Source organism: Leptodactylus fuscus, chromosome 4 (assembly GCF_031893055.1).
Source record: "Leptodactylus fuscus isolate aLepFus1 chromosome 4, aLepFus1.hap2, whole genome shotgun sequence".
Taxonomy (NCBI): domain Eukaryota; kingdom Metazoa; phylum Chordata; class Amphibia; order Anura; family Leptodactylidae; genus Leptodactylus; species Leptodactylus fuscus.
Genome location: NC_134268.1, coordinates 123,907,905 through 123,930,048, shown reverse-complemented (window position 1 = coordinate 123,930,048; position 22,144 = coordinate 123,907,905). Strand labels below are relative to the sequence as shown.

Genomic DNA, 22,144 nt, shown 5'->3' with positions numbered 1-22,144 from the left:
GAAGGTTGCCTTCCTGGTGGCCATTGTTTCCCTCCGCAGGGTCTCCCAACTTGCTGCCATGTCCTCCCATCTACCACCTTTGTTTTTTCTTTTTATTCTTGCCCCAGTCTTTTTTTTTTTTTCCCCTGTCCTAGTGCTGCAGTACACACTTACTAGCACAGATTCTGTTGTGATGGTATATCCTGGTGGCGGAGCTGACATCTTTTGATGTTAGTGTCAGCCTCCTAATGGCCAGGTCTACCCCCCCATGGTGCGGTGTCCCAACGAGAAAAGTATTTTATGGCGAATACGAAAAAAACAAACATTTTTTAGCAGACAGGTTCTCAGTCTTATGGGTCCACAAGCGGGCCTGAACGACGGAAAGATGAAGCTAGTGTGAGCATAGTGTAAGAAGAAACTAACGTATGTTGCCAGCTACCTGGGGGAGAACATGATTTATACTGTCCTGAGCTTGCCAACCCCACCCAGCAGAACATAGTATCAATAAAATGAAACTTGACTTGAAAATATGCCTTCAGGACTTTGGGTATCTCATAATTGAGCTTTTTGTTATTTTGGTTGCAAAAATGTTGTCAATTTGTGGAACAACATACTGTGTAAAAGGACTTTGGGTGGAAATATTGTATATATAAAAAAAATAAAGTTAAATTTTTTTAAAAATGGTATGAGAATGACTTTTATACTTTTTTACTAATTTACTTAATTTAAAAAAAAATTAGCTCTAAAGTTTCGCCTTTAGCAATGCTAACTGAGTGTCACTAAGGAGAATCTATATAGAGCTCGTTGCTGTACACACTAAAAGTAGATAGCTTCAGAGCCTGTTTGTTTTAAGAAATTGAGCTAATAATTGGTAAAAGTATATTAGAAATATATGAAAATTGTTTTTCTCTAGATATTCATAAACAGCAATGATTCTTTAAGGCCTTTTGAAAAATGGTATAGACCAATGTTGATTATGGCAACAACTTGTTAGTGACTATTTTCATCTATCTGGTTACAGCTGATATTACAGGAACCATCCTGGGCAGCAGTGGAGGAAACATTGCAAAGTTAAAAGATTACATATCCAGGGTAGACCGGGAACCTCTCATTGGTATGTCATCAGAAAACCAAGTGTAAAAGTCAACTTTAGAGCATGTCTGTATTGTGCATGTACCACTGATCAGATTGTGATAATTCAACTCGACTATTAGGAAATTATTTGCTTGAAGAAGACCTCCACCAATTCACATTATTAGCCTTTGTTAACCCCTTCCCACCGATGGCAATTTTTGATTTTCGTTTTTAACTCCCTTCTAAACCCCATAACTTTTTTTTTTATTTCTCTTCCCCCAGAGCCATATGAGGTCTTAATCTTTGCGGGACAACTTTTTCTTTATGATGCTGCCATTAATTATTCTGTATAATGTACTGGGAAGCTGGAAAAAAAATTCAGAATGGGGTGAATTTGAAGAAAAAGTGCATTTCTGCGACTTTTACGGACTTCGGTTTTAGGGCGTTCACTGTGCAGCCAAAATGACATGTCCCGTGTATTCTGTGTTTCAGTACGATTCCGGGGATACCAAATTTATATGGTTTTATTTACATTTTAACCCCTTAAAAAAAAATCCAAAAAAGTTGCCATATTCTGACAGCCGTAACTTTTTTATAAGTCTGTGTTCGGGGATGTATAGGGTGTCTTTTTTTTGCGGGACCGGGTGTACTTTTTAGTTCTACCATTTTCGGGAAATGCTATTGCTTTGATCACTTTTTATTCAAATTTTTATCAGAATCAAAACAGTGGCGGTTTGGCAGTTTTGACTATTTCTCCCGCTATGGCGTTTACCGTACAGGAAAAATATTTTTATAGATTTGCAGATTTGGTGATTGCGGACACAGGGATACCTAACCTGTATGTGTTGCACAGTATTTAACTACCGTATTTTTCGGACTATAAGACGCACTTTTTTTCCTCCCAATATGGGAGGAAAATGTGTGTGCGTCTTATAGTCCGAATGCAGCGTGTGCAGCGTCTGTGTCCTGTCTGAGAATCAAAAGGAGAGCAGCACGGTGCCTGCCTGCTCTGCCCCTCCTTTCCTGTCTGTGTCGCGTGTTTGCAGGAACGAGATATGAGAGGCAGGGAAGTAGGGGCGGGCCAGACAGGTGAAGGAAGCGTGGTTTCAAGCTTGCCGAGAAAACCACGCCTCCTTCTCCCGTCTGGCCCGCCCCTCCTTCACTGCCTCTCTTATCTCGCTCCTGCAATGAAGCCACACAGACAGGGAAGGGGTGGGCCAAACGGGAGGAGGAGGCGTGGTTTTCTCGGCAAGCTTGAAACCACGCCTCCTTCACCCGTCTGGCCCACCCCTACTTCCCTGCCTGTGTGGCTTCATTGCAGGAGTAAGATCTGAGAGGCAGTGAAGGAGGGACGAGCCAGACCTGTGAAAGAGGTGTGTTTTCAAGTTTGCTTAGAAAACCACACCTCCTTCACCCGTCTGGCCCGCCCCTTTTTTCTCTTCTTGCATAGCTTCACTGCAGGGTGTCTCTTTCCATCCATGGATGAGATTAGATAGACAGACAGACAGACAGACAGATTAGATAGATAATGTTCAAATCACCCCCATATCCCTAGAATACATATAAAACAAAAACATTACTGTGAAACACATTTGGTATCCCTGTGTCCGAAAGCCCCCGGTTCTATTTACATTGGTGAAATATTATATTATTAGGTTATTAAATATTTCACCAATTTTTTTTCCCCTATTTTCCTCCTCTAAAACCTGTGTTATGTGTTCTGGGGAAAGGGGGGTGATTTGAATTTTTAATACTTTTTTTTAAAAAAAATTTATATTTCTTTTACTTTTTTTTTTTTTTTTTTGCATTTATTAGACCCCCTAGGGGTCTGATCACTAATGCAATGCATTACTATGCTAATGTCAATAATAGGCTGAAAATTTACCCGCCTAATTTGCAGGGCTCAAAGGTCAGTGACTAATTAGTATATTGATGTGTAAAAGAGTATGGGAGGTCAATTGTGTGCTTAATGAACAGACAACCCAACTTGTGGCATTAGGAGTCCGTGCACACATATCACTATCATAACCATCATAGTCCCATACACACATACAAAAAGTCAACTGGAACCCATAGTTTGGAAGCTTGAGGGAAGATGGATTGCACCCCCATAACTAACCCTAGTCACCAACCACACAATATCGGTCACCAGTGACCTAACACACATATGTAGCAGATACACACAAAAGTTCTAAGAGCCTGACGCGTTTCAACTGGATAAACCAGTTCATTAGAGGCCAAAATGTAGTTAAATGCAGACTATAATGATGGTCTATAGTCTGCAAAAAAGCGAGCTATTGCCCTGACTAACCTACGTCATCGGGGGAGCGCCCAATGAAAGTGCCAACGCCCTCCTGATGACGTACCATATCATACACCCCCTTAGGGCGTCTACCGCCGTATTGTGGATACGGCGATGCGTCCCTAGTAACCTCTGATCTACAACTGCGGCTTCATCAAAAGCAGATCATCCAACACAAGAATGGGCACAGCCATGTAAAACAGTCTGTCAGTCATTAATCCTAATGCATGAATGTGATGCGATTGCCGTGGGGTAAAGCTACTGATTACGTTAATCACATATAAACTGTATACTAACAAAAATAGAAAACCCTATCCATGATGATACCTAATGGGGGTCAATCAAATGTTGACAACCGGTGGAGGGATAATAAACAAGAAACCCCTTCATCACCACGGTCTCACCTTTAAAGAGGACCTTTCATCAAATTGGGCACAAGCAGTTTTATATACTGCTGGAAAGCTGACAGTGCGCTGAATTCAGCGCACTGTCTGCTTTCCCGATCTGTGCCCGGTGTAAAGCGCTATCGGTCCCGGGACCGTAGCTCTTTAGTGTCAGAAGGGCGTTTCTGACTGTTAGCCAGGAACGTCCTTCTGCCTCGCGGCGCCTATCGCGCTGTACAGAGTGAGCGGGGAGGAACGCCCCCTCCCTCTGCTCACACAGCTCTTCCATAGACGAGTATTATAAGGAGAGGGAGGGGGCGTTCCTCCCCGCACCACTGTACAGCGCGATAGGCGCCGCGAGGCAGAAGGACGTTCCTAGCTAACAGTCAGAAACGCCCTTCTGACACTAAAGCGCTACGCTGAATTCAGCGCACTGTCAGCTTTCCAGCAGTATATAAAACTGCATGTGCCTGATTTGATGAAAGGTCCTCTTTAAGTATAAATACACCACTCGCTAATCAGGGGGACATAGGACCCCTTCTAAACACTATTAAAAAAAAAAAGGGGCAAAAGAAATATGGTCATTTAGACCCTCAGGTGCTACAGTATTCAGAACATAAATCCACCTAGATTCCCTCTGCAACACCTTACAGTCAAAATCCCCCCCCCCAGGGGATCCGGAGACCGCTTCGATACCTTGAAACTCTGATTTTTTTCATCCCCACCATGTGAATACCATGCATGATTAGACACAGACGTATCCTCATGTCTCAAGATGTTGTTAATGTGTTCTCTGACTCTCCTACGAAGCTCCCTCGTGGTCTTGCCTACATATTGTAGCCCACAGGAGCACGTAATCAAATAGATAACCTCACTGGTTTTGTAGTTAATAAACTGATTGATCTTATATTGCCAACCCGTGCTAGTGCTCTTAAAGTGGCCACCCTTCTGAATAGAACAACATGCCTTACAGGAACCACAGGCAAAACAGCCAGTGGTTCTGCTAGAAACCTGGTCCAGCCAGGTTCTGTCTGACCTCACTGGGCTCAGATGGCTATGCACCAGCTCGTCTCTCAAATTTGGACCTCTTCTGAATGACAAACCTGGCCTGTCCCCCACCATAGGCTTCACCAGGGGGTCACTTTTTAGGATATCCCAGGACTCTGTGATAATGAGTCTCATGTGTTTGGCAGCGCTATCATAGGTAGCCACAATCCTAATTTTATTGTCACGTTGATCCTTTACACGAGGATTCAATAATTCAGCCCTAGCAGTTATAAGGGCATGATGATAAGCCCGTTTAAGGACTGCCTCAGGTTATCCCCTACGTTGAAACCTCCCCTGTAGATCCCTGGCCATCACTCTGAAGTCCGAGAGTCTTGAACAATTTCTTCAGACCCTCCGGTACTGGCCCTTAGGTATGCCTGCTCTCAACGAGGGTGGATGCCAATTCTCCCATGATAGAAGAGAATTGGTGGCAGTAGATTTTCTATGTAAGATGGTACTAAGTTGGCCCGACTCCTCTTTAGTGATGGACAGGTCCAGAAATGTCATATGTTTATCAATTTCATATGTTAGATACAAACCGAGGTCATTCCGGTTGAGAGCCTGTATAAAAGCCACCAGATCGCCCCTGGGCCCGTCCCACAGCAACAGTATGTCGTCTATGAAATGGACCCAGAGGAGAACATGGCTGGTCCAATGGATATATTGTTAATTAGTGTTAGAGACATCAAGCGGTCCCCATAATAAGAGTATGTTGCAGAGCTCCAAATTAAATAACAGGCCTGGATGAGCTCACCCATCCGTTAGCCTGGAGAAGCCACACACACACAGCTGATAGTGTATCAAGTGAGTTCTAATTTTAATAGTGCAAAAAGGCAGTTTAAATACAATACAGACAAAAGCAGGTTGGACTATTCTAATGACATAACATTGTAGAGTTTTAACATAAGCCTGGCACATGACTATTGGCTAAAGGCCTAATGTAATTTGCATCTCATTATAGCTTTCCAGACTAGGATGGACTTAGTTCACACATAAGTATTTTGAAACTTTGTGTTTAAGGACAAACATCTCACACTATGTCTAAATGTATATATCATGGCAAGATAGAGAAGATTACATGCTGGTGCCAATCAATTCCAACCTTGAAGATAACGAATAGACTACATAAACTCTAAGTATATACACTCTACACACTCTCTAAGTGTATACATGGAGTAAAAGAGATAAGAGATATACAAATAGTCAGCTGCATCTTCAAAAGATGAGACCCTTGAGATAGACAAAGATAAGGATTCATCCACACAGCATTCCTTAACCACCCAAAAGGGCCTCTTGAACTTTAAACAGACATTCTCATAAAGCTTATATAAGAAAAAGGTTACAAAATGGCTGACAGAATACAAGATGGAGGACTTAACTCTAACTATTAGGTACACCTACCATTGATCACTTCTAATTTTTGTGATATTTCTAAAGTAGATTTTTTACACTGATATGGCAGGTTTTCTGTCAGGGGAGATCGATTGTGATAAATGGCTCACTGATGCGAAAGTCTTTTTCTGAGGCAGATCTTCCAATACAGGCACAATCCCTCAGCATTTCAGCCGCCTTCAGGCAATTGACTCGTACTTACAAAGAAAATTTGCACTCCTTCTGGGAGATCCAAACAATAGAAACTTACCTTAGATATAATATAGTTCCTAGGGGTCTGAGGATTAATTTAGTCCCCTCAGCAAGGGTTAGAACTCCTGAACTAGTAAAAAAAAAGTGGGAACAGGAATCGATAGAATCGTCACTGCGGTTTATGAAACTATTATTGGAGGAAAAGAAAAATATCTTCCTCTTCTCAATTGTTGAAAGAACATGTAGAAGTCGTTAAGAACTTTGAAAATAACTGAATTTGAGCGAAAGGAATATTACAACAGACTGTGGGAAAATTTGTGGGATTCACAAAGGAGCCTAAACACTTTCAATTTAAGAGGGACTTGGCCGATTTTAAAGAAGGGCGGGTCTTTGATTTCAATACTAAAACAACTGGGAGCAGACAGAATCTGGATACAGACATCTCCTCATCTGAGTGTGAGGGGTCTGACAGTGACATCAGGAAAAGGAACAACTTCAAAGATAGAACTGAGGGGGGTGTGAGCGGTAGATCACCTATCTCCCCGGGGAAATTCTTAGCGTGGTGGTCCAAAAAATAAACTGGACAGAAGGTCACAAGGAAGGGGTGTTTTTTTTTTTTTTTTTTTTTTTTTTTTTTTATCCCAGGGATCCCCCATCTCGGACTATCTTTTGAGAAATCGCAAATGATCGATATGGCCCGGACAACTAAATCAGATGATATGCAAATTATTAATTTGTCATCTAGAACACTCACAGATAAAGAGATCAGTCTCTTCCAGAGAAGTTTATCATTTGTACCCACTCTCCAATTTGATCCTTTTGTTTGGGTAAAAGATTTGAATCTTTTCTGCAGGAAACTTAAGTGAAAAAGTTTCTTTAAACTCACTGATACATGTAGGTGTCAGGAGTTAGGGGTGGATGAGGATGATTTAAGATCTCTTGAGATTCTGGGTGACCTATGGGAGGAATGCCAAAGAGGCCTGGGGAGGGACCTTTCACTACTCGTAAATTACAATCCAAAAAATTTCCCCCCATCGGAGATGATGGGGCCATTGATATTTTTCTTAAGGTCGTCACATCCCGCAAACCGCCGTAGTACTACAGCGGCTGCATGGTGCGCACACAGAAACTGTGTGCGCACCATGCCCTGCGGGTGTCAGCCGTAACATATGGCTGACAATGCCCTGTAACAATCCCTGAGATGCCGGCAGTCAAATATGACCGCTGGCATCTCCGCGGATCGGGACATAATGGTGCCGATCGGCACCCCCCCGCAACGGTTTCGGGGGGTGTCTGTAGTGGGCAGCCCGGGGTCTGATCAGTGACCCCGGATTTGCCACATGCCATCCCCTCCATGTACCTGGTTGATCCTGCCAGGAATGGAAGCTGTCATCCCGTGCGTCTGCACAGGATGACTGCTTCCTGTGCTTTGCAATACACGTGTAACACATGTATTGCAGCTACATCTAGTGAAGCAGTGATCAGTAGATCACTGCTTCAATCCCCCATGGGGACACTAAAAAAAGTGATAAAGTAAAAATAAAAAAGTTTCAAATAAATTAGAAATAAATAAAGCCCCAAAAATCCTGTTTTCCCATATAAAATGTTTCTTTATGTAAAATAAAGAAAAATAGAAAAAACATTACATTTTGTATCACCGCGTCCGTAATAACCTGAACAATAAAATTAAAACATTATTTAACCCGAATGGCGAACATCATAAAAAAAAAAAAAAAGTACAAAACCGCAGAAATTAATGATTATTCACCACCTTTGCCTTACAAAATGTTCAATAAAAAGTAATCAAATGGTCAGATGAAAACCAAAATGGTACCAATAAAAAAACAGAGGTCATCCCACAAAAAATATGCCCTCAACCAGCTCTGTCTACCGAAAATTAAAAATGTTATGCCTTTCAGAAGATGGCGATGCAAAAATAATTGTTTTTTTCCCCCTAAATTGAATTTTATTCTGCACAAATAGCAACGCATTAAAAAAATAATATAAATGAGGTATCCAAGCCGTAACCGTACCGACCCACAGAATAAAGGTAACTTGTTACTTATGCTGTACACTGCATGGGGGAAAAAAATGCTAAAAGCAATGCTGGAATTGATGTTTCCTTTTACATCCCACCCAGAAAGAGTTAATAAAATGTAGTCAATAAGTTACAGGCACCCCAAAATGGTGGCATTGAAAAGCACATCTAATACTGCAAACACCAAGCCCTCATATGGCCACATTGCCAGAAAATAAAAATAAAAATCTAGCTTGTACAATGTGAAGACAAAACCCCCAAAGTCACCAAATCATTAGGACATAAGTGGCTGCGACTAGAACGAAATGTATAAGCTGTGTGAGCGTTTTCTGGGGACACCCCATATTTAGAGCTTATGAGAGATAATATACCAGCGCTGATCCTCCCAGAATGCTCCTCTTCCCCATCCGTGTCATAGGAGCTAGTGGGAAAATAGAATGGAATTTGGTGTACCCAATTTACTCGGCACAGCTTACATATTCACTTTGGGGTTACTAATGCTCAATACATCACTTGATAAATTCTTTGAGGGGTGCGGTTTTCAAAATGGGGTCACTTTCTAGAGGTTTCCACTGTTTTGACACCACAAGGGCTTTGTAAATACGACATGGTTCCTGAAACTGATCATAGCCAGATCTGCCCTCTGAAAGCTCCTTGGCGCGCCTTCCCTTCTGCGTCTCGCTGTGCGTCCATATATTAGTTTACACCCACAAGTGAGGTACTATGGTAGTCGGGAGAACTTGCATAACAAATTGTGGGATGCGTTTTCTTCTTTAACCCCTTGTGAATGTGCAAATTCTAGGGCTAAACGAAAATATTAGTAAAATCAAATTTGAAAATTTCACCTCAATTTTGTATTAATTCCTGTTAAGCACTTAAAGGGTTGAAATACTTGGTATATGTTGTTTTGGCTTATTTGAGGGGTGCAGTTTTGAAAATGGGGTGATTTATTGGGGGTTTTAATACAAGGGTCTTTCAAAACCATTTCATAACTGGATTAGTACCTTTAAAACATTCCTTTAAGACATTTCTTGAACATTTTGAATATTGTTTTTTCACTTGTAAATCTTATAATGTCCATAAAATATAAAAGGGTGACTAAAGTTTGCCGACATAAAGCAGAGATCTGGGACATGAGATTTAAGATATAATTTTGGCGGTCTGACTATCTGTATGCAATGCACATCATTTCAAACTTTATAAAATGCATATTTTTCAAAATTTCCACCAAATTTCCTATTTTTTCATAATTAAACACAAAACATATCAACCAAAATTTACCACTAACATGAAGTACAATGTGTTACGAAAAAACAATCTCAAAATCACTTTGGTAAGTTAAAGCATTCCAAAGTTATTGCCACATGACACGTCAGTTTTGAAAAATCGAGCTTGGTCAGGAAGTCAAAAAGTGCCATCGGCGGGAAGGGGTTAAGCACACAATTGACCTCCCATACTCTTTTACACATCAATATACTAATTAGTCACTGACCTTTGAGCCCTACAAATTAAGCGGGTAAATTTTCAGCATATTATTGACTTTTTAGATATTATAAATAAAAGTTATATTTTAGTGTACTAGTTTATGTTGTTTTGGATATATAGTTAATTAGGTACACCTAACATTGATCACTTCTAATTTTAGCAAGGGGGTTTGAATCGGAGCTCCAATCAAATGCAGACAGTGTCTCAGCTCAGAATCACACCCTGTGTCTGATCCTGCCTGTCATCGCCCTCCTGACAATACAAATAGTATTTCGGACCACAAAACTAACAGCTCTGATTGCTCGGGAACAGTGGAGGCTAAAGAAGAAGTTCCAACTGTGCCGGAATCAGTGGAACAAGCTCTATTAACAAATTCTAACAATGTGAATTGGTGGGCATTCTCTTAAAACAAGAGTCAGTGGTGCAGCGACTATTTATTGATGTAATTGAGCTGGACTTATTGGAGGTGGCAAAAGGTCCTCTTTGAAACATAGGCATTAAAATAGTTTATTGTCCATCTTTGTATTAAGCTGCTTATGTACAGCATTTTTAAATGATCAAAAAGTTAAAACTATAGTCCAAAAGTTATTATTGGATCAATGGAGCCATGTTGTACCAAATTACTAAGATACAACTCTGGTGACTTGTGCAATTTAAACTGACTGCATTTTTGCTTTAACTTCAATACATCTGAGCATACCATGCATGCTCAACTGCAACTCCATTCTAAATCCTCACTATAGTCACACCATGAAGAGAAAAGGGTAGCTGAGGACATCCCTTCTAGTGATTGGTTGGGGTCTCCAGTGACCACACATTACTTTTCCTATGAGAAATCGCTCTTTATTGTCAGGTACATTTCATTTTTATCATTTTTTGGTTAAAAGACACACTATGTACTTAGATGCAGTTATCACAGCAATCAACTCTTGGGCCTCAGGTGCTTTCCTTTTTAAGTAAATTAAACACTGATTGCGTGATATTTCTTGTGACTGATTTCTCAGTCATGAGAAGTTGGAACTAGACTGTAATCACATGGTGCATTTTTTCAGAAAAAAAACGTTTTTCTATATTAAAACCACATTTGTTTTTTTAAGATAAAAATTTGTGCATTGTTTTGTGCAAAATTGCACTGTGTGACTACAACCTTAATCACAATTTCACTTATGAGTGACTGGACCAGTAGCCCAAGAATTGTCAGAAATACCTGTATGCAGGTACATAGTGTGTATTTATGCTAAAATTAAAGGTCACCTAAGGTCATCTATTATCACAATCCATTCCGTACCATTCAAGAGGTGAAATTAGCCTCTGGCCTTAGCCTGCTGCCCTGAACTTCTGTGCAGCCCTTCATTGTACTTTTTGTCGCTCCCAAGAACACATTTTATTTGACTAGTTCCTTTAATAAAACTCAATAAGCAAATGTTTAAAAAAAATAAAGCATTCCCAAGATTTTCCATGATATTCTGGCTGTGCTATACATCCTTTCTAGTGGCTTAAAGAGATGGGCAAACCCCACAGGATTTGTTTTTTTTATTTCGAGTTCAGCTATTTCAGATCGAAGTTCACCTTAACTTGGCTTAAAATGTAGTGAATAACACTCTCAGGGCTACTAAAAACCTATTTCTCTAATTTATAGCTCTCTAAGGCATACTCTCCTTCCCTTACCTCTTCTGGCGTCTTTTACGCTCTTACTCACATCTGGTGCTCTTCTGTGACATCATGGGCTGGGGTTCGTGGCCACCAGCAGTCACATGAGCTTTCCGAACGTCATGATGCTTGGTGTGCCCATGTCACTGTGGAGACCAAAACACATTGCTTAGTGGTGACCCCAGGCGCAGCAAGGAAGCCCGAAAGAGGTAATGGATGGTGAATATGAATGTTTAGGGGTATTTTGTTTGTTTTAATTCCCCTCCCTTCGGCTCTCCATTTTTTTTATATTCTGGGGTCTGAAAAGACCTCAGAGTGTACTGCAGTGGCCATTTTAGTTCTCACAAAAATCTCAGTTTGTTCAGTTTCATAACAAGTTTAACAATTTAGGATATTCTGATCAAATCTGGTTGGTTACAAACTAATTTGTCCATCTCTAGTGTCTTACAAGTCTTGCTACCCTCCTCTGTGAAGTCTTAGGCGGCGTTCACATTACTGATGTTAGTATCCGTTGCTAGCATCCGTCAGATAATGTTAACCGCAGCCACTAACACCACTAACAGATCTGTCAAACATCCTTTAAAAATCACATTGATTTCAATTATCTGTTAGTCTGTTTTCCTTAAATCTGTCACAGGTCCATGATTTTCGTGGTCTTAAAGCAAGGTGCCTTACTTTTGGGTCCGTTGAAAATAATGGACTTATAATGGATGTTAAGTGTCCGTTATATTTAACGTTAGCTTCTGCCTGCGACTTCGTCTGCGTGTATTTCAGATTGGGGTCCAGATAGAAATGAAAAGTGTGTGAGTAATAAAAAAATGAATGGGATAAAAAATGTCAACCATTATATTGCTTGCACTGTAGTAGAGACAAATAGCTGCAGTTTTGTGTTAAAGTCAATAGGTATTTGATTTGGTACTTCTAGAAAAAAAAAATATATATATATATTGTGTGTTTGGATGTTTGTTCCTCAATCACGCAAAAATGGCTCAACCGATTTGCGTGAAATTTTCACAAAACAGTTCATAGGCAGGATCGAACGATAGGCTACTTTTCTTCCCACTCACGCATACACGTTTTGGCCAGGACACCCACAAACCCCCAACTCATACCATCAGCTATACAATCTCACACAGTTTTTACCACACACACACAAGCCACACACTCCCTATTGCCCTCTCACGCCTATCCCCTAACCCCACACTACAACATTTCAATAGACTTGGCCACTTAGCCTGGCCGACATAATTCAAACGACTACAATTTCCCCTTAAGTTGGCTTTCACAATGACCATTAATAAATCCCAAGGACAAATGCTCAAAGTTGCAGGAATACACTTGATCACACCATGCTTTTCACATGGCCAACTTTATGTGGCTTGCTCCAGAGTATCCTGTGCCGAAAACTTACATGTACTGGCAGAAAATAACAAATCATACAATGTCGTGTATCGAAGTCTATTATCTTAAAAGACCTCTGCAGCAAAGATTGCATCTCTGTTTCACATCACCATATCTAACCTGCAATACAACAAAACAACAACAGTGCACCCTATTCTTTGGATTACAGCAGAAACAACCTCAGAAGTTACATTTCCTATCCGATACCTCTTGGACAGTAATAACAACTTACTCATGTCTGCATTCACCCCGTTCAAAATCACCGCAGACGAAGTCGCGGGTAAAAGCTAGTGTGTGTGTGTGTGTGTGTGTGTGTGTGTGTGTGTGTGTATATATATATATATATATATATATATGAGATATATACTCACCGGCCACTTTATTAGGTACACCATGCTAGTAACGGGTTGGACCCCCTTTTCCCTTCAGAACTGCCTCAATTCTTCGTGGCATAGATTCAACAAGGTGCTGGAAGCATTCCTCAGAGATTTTGGTCCATATTGACATGATGGCATCACACAGTTGCCGCAGATTTGTCGGCTGCACATCCATGATGCGAATCTCCCGTTCCACCACATCCCAAAGATGCTCTATTGGATTGAGATCTGGTGACTGTGGAGGCCATTGGAGTACAGTGAACGCATTGTCATGTTCAAGAAACCAGTCTGAGATAATTCCAGCTTTCTTCTTCCATTTTCACTTTTCTATCTCACTACCATTATGCACTGTTTTGGTTAATGGGGACAAACTTACCAATGAATTGTAGGCAGTTCTGCCCAGTACGCATGCCTCTGCTAACGGTGCCTGTTGCGTGCGGTGGGTCAAATCGAGGCTTGGTTTTTTTTTAGCCATGCCTCGGTTTCGTCCTGCCGATCACGTGACCGGACCAGATGATGTTTATGCAGTTGACATGCGTCATCATGGACGGCACGGCATTTTCATTGGTATTACCATATATGGGGATTAGGAGACAAGACGGTCTAGTGGAAGGGGGCGTGTAGGAATATATGATTGGCTCCTGCTTGAGCTCCGGGACGTATTTAATTCGTCATGCATGTATACCCAACTCCACCCCCGGAAGAAGGCCGTTTTACACGTGCCGAAACGCGCATCGGGTTGGGACTCCCACAGTCACGGACCGCAGTAGACCACCCTGGAGATGGGTAAGATGTATACCCCTCCTTTATAGATATACTTACTATCAGACATCAGTTATAGGTCTATGGCTGGTCTACACTTTACTTCCTCTTTACACATATAAGCACGGCCTTAACATACCTTGGCACATTTCTCTTATATGCTTTGTGTACTGAGATATGTGTCTTTGCTCTTGAGTGAAACCCACACTTTGTAGGTGGGAATATATTGTATGGCCAGACCTGGGCTATACATATATATATATATATATATATATATATATATATATATATAATGTGTATTTCTTTTGAGCAATTAGTAATTTTGAAATGTTTACCTACATCAGCTGTGCTATGATAAGTTGACAGTGCTGGCTTCTGTCTCTGTGGGTTGTCTTTCTGTTTGTATTGTAGTGTTCTATGTGTCAAAAATATTTCATACTCTATTTATTACTTTTAATTGAGTTTCAAGAATAAAGTATAATATTTTACATTCTTTGTCTATGTTGAATATTTCGGCCTCTTGTTGGGTCTTGAACCCTTCTTTTTCCGTTTGTATTTCTGCATATAGGTTGAGATATGCCTTTTGATATCGGGTGGAGTTGTGAGAGTTAAATATGTTTACTTGATATATACGTTTTTTTACTCTCCCTTGCCATGCTTCTTTTGTTTCTACGTTGATACAAGGCAGGATGGATCCATGCTTTCATGTTGTTGAGTCCAAATTCTGACCCTACCATCCGAATGTCGCAGCAGAAATCGAGACTCATCAGACCAGGCAACGTTTTTCCAATCTTCAATTGTCCAATTTCGATGAGCTTGTGCAAATTGTAGCCTCAGTTTCCTGTTCTTAGCTGAAAGGAGTGGCACCCGGTGTGGTCTTCTGCTGCTGTAGCCCATCTGCCTCAAAGTTCGACGTACTGTGCGTTCAGAGATGCTCTTCTGGCTACCTTGGTTGTAACGGGTGGCTATTTGAGTCACTGTTGCCTTTCTATCAGCTCGAACCAGTTTGGCCATTCTCCTCTGACCTCTGGCATCAACAACGCATTTCCGCCCACAGAACTGCCGCTCACTGGATGTTTTTTCTTTTTCGGACCATTCTCTGTAAACCCTAGAGATGGTTGTGCGTGAAAATCCCAGTAGATCAGCAGTTTCTGAAATACTCAGACCAGCCCTTCTGGCACCAACAACCATGCCACGTTCAAAGGCACTCAAATCACCTTTCTTCCCCATACTGATGCTCGGTTTGAACTGCAGGAGATTGTCTTGACCATGTCTACATGCCTAAATGCACTGAGTTGCCGCCATGTGATTGGCTGATTAGAAATTAAGTGTTAACGAGCAGTTGGACAGGTGTACCTAATAAAGTGGCCGGTGAGTGTGTGTGTGTGTGTGTGTGTGTGTATATATGTATATATATATATATATATATATATATATATATATATATATATATATATATATATATTATTTTTTTTATTTTTTTTTCCACATAGGGATGTTAAGTTAATATACTTCTATAAACGACATTGTATGATTTGTTATTTTCCGCGTACGTGTAAGTTTTGGGCGCTGGATATTCTTGAGCAAGCGACATAAAGCTGGCCATGTGAGAAGCATGGAGTGAGCAAATGAATTCCTGCCACTTTCAGCATTTGGCCCTGGGACTTTTTAATGATCATTGTAAATGCCAACTTAAGGGGAAATTGCAGCCTCTTAAATTGAAATGGAAAATTATTTGGGATCATTGGGATTCGGGGAATCAACACGCTCTCTCCTTTAGCTGCTCCTGTAAGAGTAGTGGCCTTGATGATATTCCTCCCCAGCTCTGTGACACCGTAGCCTGGTGCCATTACACAATGTCAGTCCATCAAGATTGCACATGAGCAGAACTGGGACGCCAACTTTTAGCTCCAGTTTATGGGAAGACACACCTGTTAATTCCAGGGTGTTAAGAAATTTTACAGGGTAAGTTGTGCTGTCGTCACTGCTTATCACCGTGTCTATTGATGTGTATACTTTGCTTTCACCGACTAACCCTTCCAATAATTTCTGGTTAATCTTATTGACGGAGTCATTTTTTGGCGATGGCACTGCCCTCTCACATAACCACTCTTCATTGCTGATATTGTCTTGTAAATGTGGAAAAACGTGTTGGCAAAAATCATTGGTAAAAATCATGGATGGCAAAAATCATTGGTGAATTGAATTTTACCATCTAAGTCTGTTTCCATTCGTCCCTCTCCGATTTGCAGCAACTTGGAGGCATAGGCACCTGATTCAAAATCATTGAAAAGTTCCACACGTGTGTTGCATGTAAGGTGGAGCTTTTGTACTTTGGACCACAGTGGTGATGCCTTCAGACACGCATTCATCTCATCCGCTGGTGTACCTCTCTCAATGATGGGCAGTGTCTGCCTGAAATCACCAGCGAGCAGAACTACAACACCTCTCATCAGAGACTGGTTTGCATGGATATCTTGCAGACTGCGGTTCAACGCTTCTACCGCACGCTTGTGTGACATAGTGCACTCATCCCACACAATTAACTTGCGCTGTTGCAAACGAGTGCTGCGGTTGCTACTTTTGCTGATGTTGCATGTAGGGGCTTCTTCACTTGCAAGATTTAGTGGCAATTTAAAAGTCGAATGTGCAGTTCGTCCACCGTTCAGCTGGGATGTGTTGTTCTGGGGGAAAAGTAGTTATCCCCCAGTTAGAAGAGCCAGCGGAACCATTGAAACAATTATTTGCAGGCAGCACTGACGAATCTCGCCATTTTTTAAATAAATATTAGAAAGTTCTTCTAAAAAAAACATCCTTTATTAAGGTAAACATAAAATTAAAAACCACCTTCTGGGAGGGAAGAAACAGCATGTATGGCGACAAAAAAAGGCCTTTTTTTGTCGCCATACATGCTGTTTCTTCCCTCCTAGAAGGTTGTTTTTAATTTTATGTTTACCTTACTAAAGAATTTTTTTTTTGTTTTTTTTAGAAGAAAATCATCAATGGGTGAGTGCCCCTCCTATTTTCTCTTTTGTTTTGCCTAAAATTGCAAACAGTTCTGAGTTTTTTGGCTGAGCGATACAGTACGGCTTCTTCCATGGCTAAGTCCCAGTGGTTGTCATCTTCCAATAGCCCACGTGCCTCACATGCTTCCCTGAATGTCGCTCGCTCTAGCCCATCAATTTTTTTTCAGTGCCTCGAAGTTCGTGGGTCCCTCGCACTTGATTCAGCAACATGCGTAAACAGTAGCATTCAAAGTTGGTAACGTGCACAGTATACATACGACCCAGTGCATCTCCAGCCTCCACACCTTGCTAGCCCTGTACAGCTGTGCCCTGTACACGGCGCTTCCATTCCTTCTTTGATGCATTCTACGTGTAGTACTTTGGCACTTCAGCGTATAAAAGGGTTTTTGCAAAGTTGTCACTTTGACAGAGTTTAAATTCAGTCAATTTTGTCTTGGGAGGCATCGCCACTCTATTGCGGAAATTGTGATCAGTGAAGTAAACGCGCTCGCCATTGGGGAGGTGCACCGCTTGGTTGGTGACAGTGGGGTGTCTTTCATGAAGTGGTAAGCCAAAGATTCACCACGCAGCCTCATTGCTGCTCACGTATCGGGCCGCCATGAAGGTTTGCACTTCATCTCTGGGGTCAATATTCACATCGCTTGCATGTCTCACATGGAAAACTGCTTGATCGCTCCCTTTTTTTTTAATGTACTTGCATATATATTTAATGGCCTGCACTGAACTGCAGAACTCAACATTGATATGGGCATCGAAGATTTTGGTAAGAAAGGGAGAATAGGGCACAACCCACTTGTTATCTACTATGACGTCTTCCTGATCACCGCGAATTCTAATAGTAGCTGTGCGTCCTCCAATGTGAGTTGGTCTTCGCCGGTACTGTGGGTATCCATTTTGGCTTGATTTTGTGTCCTTCAGTAACGGTTGGGGGTATTTTTTGGTACATCCTTCGTACACGGAGATGACATATATTGAGTGCACCATATGGCCCATGGATCATATTTTTGACAATGGTGTCGTGTAGTTTTTTTTTTTGTCAATGTTGGCATCAGGGATTTCGGCACTAATGATGTCGTTGATTTGGCTGGGACGCAATTTCTCTTTTAGCCACAATAAAAGATGCACATGGGGCAAGCCTTGCTTTTGCCACTCTATGGAGTACATGAAGCACTGTGTCTCTCCAAATATTTGCCCTTTGGTGAGCAGAGCGACTAACTTCTGGACTTTTATTTTAAAAACTCTAGCAATGACGTCATGCCTGTCAGTGGCTTTTTGGCCAGGCATAAGTTCAATGGTAATCTCTGGCCATGCGGAATTGCACATAAACGTGATGAATAGATCAGGGCGGCCATAGTTGTGAACGTATGCGAATGCATCTTGCGAGTACTCATGGAGGTATCTTATGCTGTTGACGACAGACGAGGGGAGTATAACCATTTGTCCTACATCAGTGGTGTTAACTTGCGCGTCATTCCTTACGGCGTCCTGCAAATGAATATAGTTTTCTGCTCGCAACTGTCTTTGATTTAAAGAGATGAACCTCATCCGCTCACCTTCTATTTTAACATACATATCCACTAAGAACTGGTGCAGAAGTTGCTTGCAGCGCGGCAGCAGATTAAAATTGTTACGCACCATCAGATGGTAAGCATAGAAGTCCATGCAAGAAACTTTTTTGGTAGGCACTGGACACCGAGTCTGTGGATTCATGTGTGGTATTTCAAAATGATATCCTTCCTGGCCTTTCCAAAAAATGATTGGGTGCTGCCCTTCTGGCACGTGGCACACGGTCAGGGTGGATCACCACTTTGAAGCTTTCATCGGGCATGTTCTCCAGAGCGGTTTTGAATTCTTTGACCAAAATATTGTTATCGTTCAGAACATTTGTATTTTTTTAACTATTTGTCTCTGAACTCCTTGAACAATGTCAAAACGTCTCTGTACTTGCGGTTCCTCATCGCCTGAAAAATAAATTTTTAAAAATTGTGCCTATTCTTTTGAGACGGTAAACAGGGATCCAATTCTATGATAAACCTGCCCTTGTACAGTAAATGTTGGACAGAGGCCCAGCATGGAGATAACTGTGTCCGCCCCAAAAGATGTCATGTGGAAGCAGGCATTGTACTTTCTAATATTTATTTAAAAAATGGCGAGATTCGTCAGTGCTGCCTGCAAATAATTGTTTCAATGGTTCCGCTGGCTCTTCTAACTGGGGGATAACTACTTTTCCCCCAGAACAACACATCCCAGCCGTCTCTTCTTTTCATTTCTGTGCATCACAAAATCTACAGGCTTTATTCATTGTGTCCTTTTTAATTAGCCTGTGGCTGGCATAGTCAAGACTGGCATCATATTCCAATCCAGTGGGTTCAAAAACACTCCAAGTGTTTTGATTGAATTTTCACTTGGGACGCCTTTTTTGGCGTCGATGATCTGCCTGCTCCGACGTTTCGGCAGCTGTCAAGGTGGCCTGGCGCTCAACTTGTTCCTTGCGCCGTGCTTGTAATTGTTTGGGCATCTCAGCAGCTTGCTGGGACATTATATAATGAGCGTGTTCTTGGTGTCGATGATCCGCCTGCTCCAGCGTTTCGGCAGCTCTGAACCTGGCCTTCCGCTCAACTTGTTCGTTGCGCCTTGCCTGTGATTGTTCCGGCATCTCAGCAGCTCGCTGCGACGATATATAATGAGCATGTTGTTGGCATCGATGATCTGCCTGCTCCGGTGTTTCAACTGCTCTATGAGCGGCTTGATGCCTAGCTTGCTGAATCCTCCTCAGCTCAGCTTGAGCAGAACTTTGTTGACTTCTGGCTACCTTCATAGCTCTGTTTCTTTTTGAATGTTGCAACAAATTCGATTTTCGTTTCTTCAGCATGTTTAAAAAATCGGGAAACTCTCAATTTGTATGAATGTGTGGTTTTCCCAGGTGAGTGTCTGAAGACGCTGCCTCCACAATTACTTCTGAGTTTGTGTATTTGTGCCTCCCCTCCTCCCTCTGGCTCAACAGAAGACTTAGATAATCGGTGGGGTTGAGCCAATCTTGACTTTTCAGGATCGATTTTGAAATCCGATTTCCAATCATTTTTCATTCGAACCGATCTCGATCCCAATTCCGATCCCAATGCAAGTCAATAGGATTTATTTTACTAATCGGAGATCGGATTTTTAAAACGTTCCTATTCACTATACAGCATGGAATCTAACAATTGAACGCTTTAATTGTTAGAATCCACGCTGTGTAGTGATTTTTTTTTTTTTTTTTTTTTTTTAAATCCTCTGGCTACTTTAGTCCCCCCTGGTGTCCACTTACTTGCAGAGATGGCTGGTCCGCTGCCTGGTGTTCTCGTTCTTCTTCGCCTCGCTGCCCCCGCCTCCCAGGTTAGGAGAGTGTGGCCGGGTACTGGGAGGGGAGACGTCATGTCTCCCCGCCCTGTACCCGCCCACACTCTCCTAAGCCACAAGCCCCGCCTTTTTCCTAGGTCTTTAACACTAACCTGGGAGGCGGGGGCAGCAAGGCGAAGAAGACCGAGAACACCGGGCACCGGACCAGCCATCTCTGCAGGTAAGTTCCTACTAAAGATGTTAGCTAGTCTCCCATGGAAAGCAATAGGTTAAAAAGCCTCCCATAGAAATCAATGGGATCTGTTTTAACAACGCTCATTCTGTACGAGATTACGTTCAGAATGAGCAGAGCGTATACTCATTGTGAAGGCTAACTTTGTTAGCTTTTCCCACAATGCTTGGCCAGTAGCAAAGCATTGTGGGAAATAATCATCGATCTCGATCCCACGTAAAAAGATCGTGTTCAGAATTCCGATCGCGATTGTGAAATTTTCTCGATCACCGATCGGAATCTGATCTTTTCCGAACACGATCGCTCTACCATAATAATCAGATAATATGCAGATGCTTGGACACAATGGACTGAGCTATGTGTGTGTTTAACATAGAGAGATATGAGACCTGGCTTTATCAGCAAGCTAGTATTAGCATATTCTGCTGGCACCAAGAGCAGTTAAATATAAGAGAATATCCAGCACTGCTGCATCTGACAGTTTGGATGAAAGGGGTCTTCTTACATCAGTGTCTGAGCAGCTTCTGTCTTATCTGTGTTTACAGTTTATATAGAGCGATAACAGAACGGCTTTATCAGGATGCTGCAAAGAAGCCATGACATTTACCGGGATAAATGACATGCCTTCGTGTTAATCGGGGTTATAAACTATCTGTGTGGAAAATTTCATTGAAATCCGTTCAGCTGTTTTTGCGTGATATTATATTATTATAAAATTATTTATTATTATTATTTATATTATATATAATATATATTATTATTATTATTATTATTATTATTATTTATTATTAAGTAGGAAGGATAATATTTGTAGGATAGGATAGGATTAATGTCTATGGCCAAAGGATGTATGGTGAATGGTAATCATCCGTTATTACTGTTTTTTTTTGGGGGGGGGTTCTGCATGTGCTCAGAAAGCAGAACAAAAAAATGGACATAACAGACATTAACGGACACTAACTAATGTTAATGGTTCAGTTAAAAAAAATTAACATGTTACAGGGATGCTATCATTCAGAAAACCCTTTTTCAGCTAAATATATGCCTGAAGGTGCTACCTCTAGCCCTGCGAATGACCCCCAGGTTTCTTGGAAAAACAAAGAAAATAGTATATGTAAATGAGGCTCACCAAGCACCCTGGGCGTTCCCTAAGACCTCCGAGCACCCCCCATGTCATACCTCAGAAACGCCCCTCCATTGCTTGTATTCCATATGCCGCGAGCAACCCCCTATTCAGGCATATGTTTAGCTGAAAAAGGGTTTTCTGAATGATAGAATCCCTTTAACCACTTCAGTACTGGGCCAATTTGTGGTCCAGGACCAGACACAAGGCAACCACTATCCGGACTTTAAATACTCTAATGGTGGTCCGGAAGTGGTTAAAGGGATTCTATCATTAAAAAATCGGTTTTAATCTATTAGCACATAGGAATAGCCTTTATAAAGGCTCTTACCTATATCTTGA

The 22,144-nt window shown here is 41.5% G+C and overlaps 1 protein-coding gene across 7 annotated transcripts in view; it reads left to right on the top strand.

Moving 5' to 3' along the window:
* The window catches only part of LOC142200564 (uncharacterized), a 129,971-nt gene that overhangs the window by 68,376 nt on the left and 39,451 nt on the right, over nt 1-22,144 (top strand). For 6 of the 7 annotated variants that reach the window (XM_075271008.1, XM_075271005.1, XM_075271006.1 and 3 more), the window contains one exon: nt 1,001-1,093. The exons of the other annotated variant lie outside the window; for it this stretch is intronic. In XM_075271008.1, coding sequence (XP_075127109.1) covers nt 1,001-1,093 — 93 coding nt within the window. The remainder of the gene's footprint in view (nt 1-1,000; nt 1,094-22,144) is intronic. 7 annotated transcript variants of the gene reach the window in all.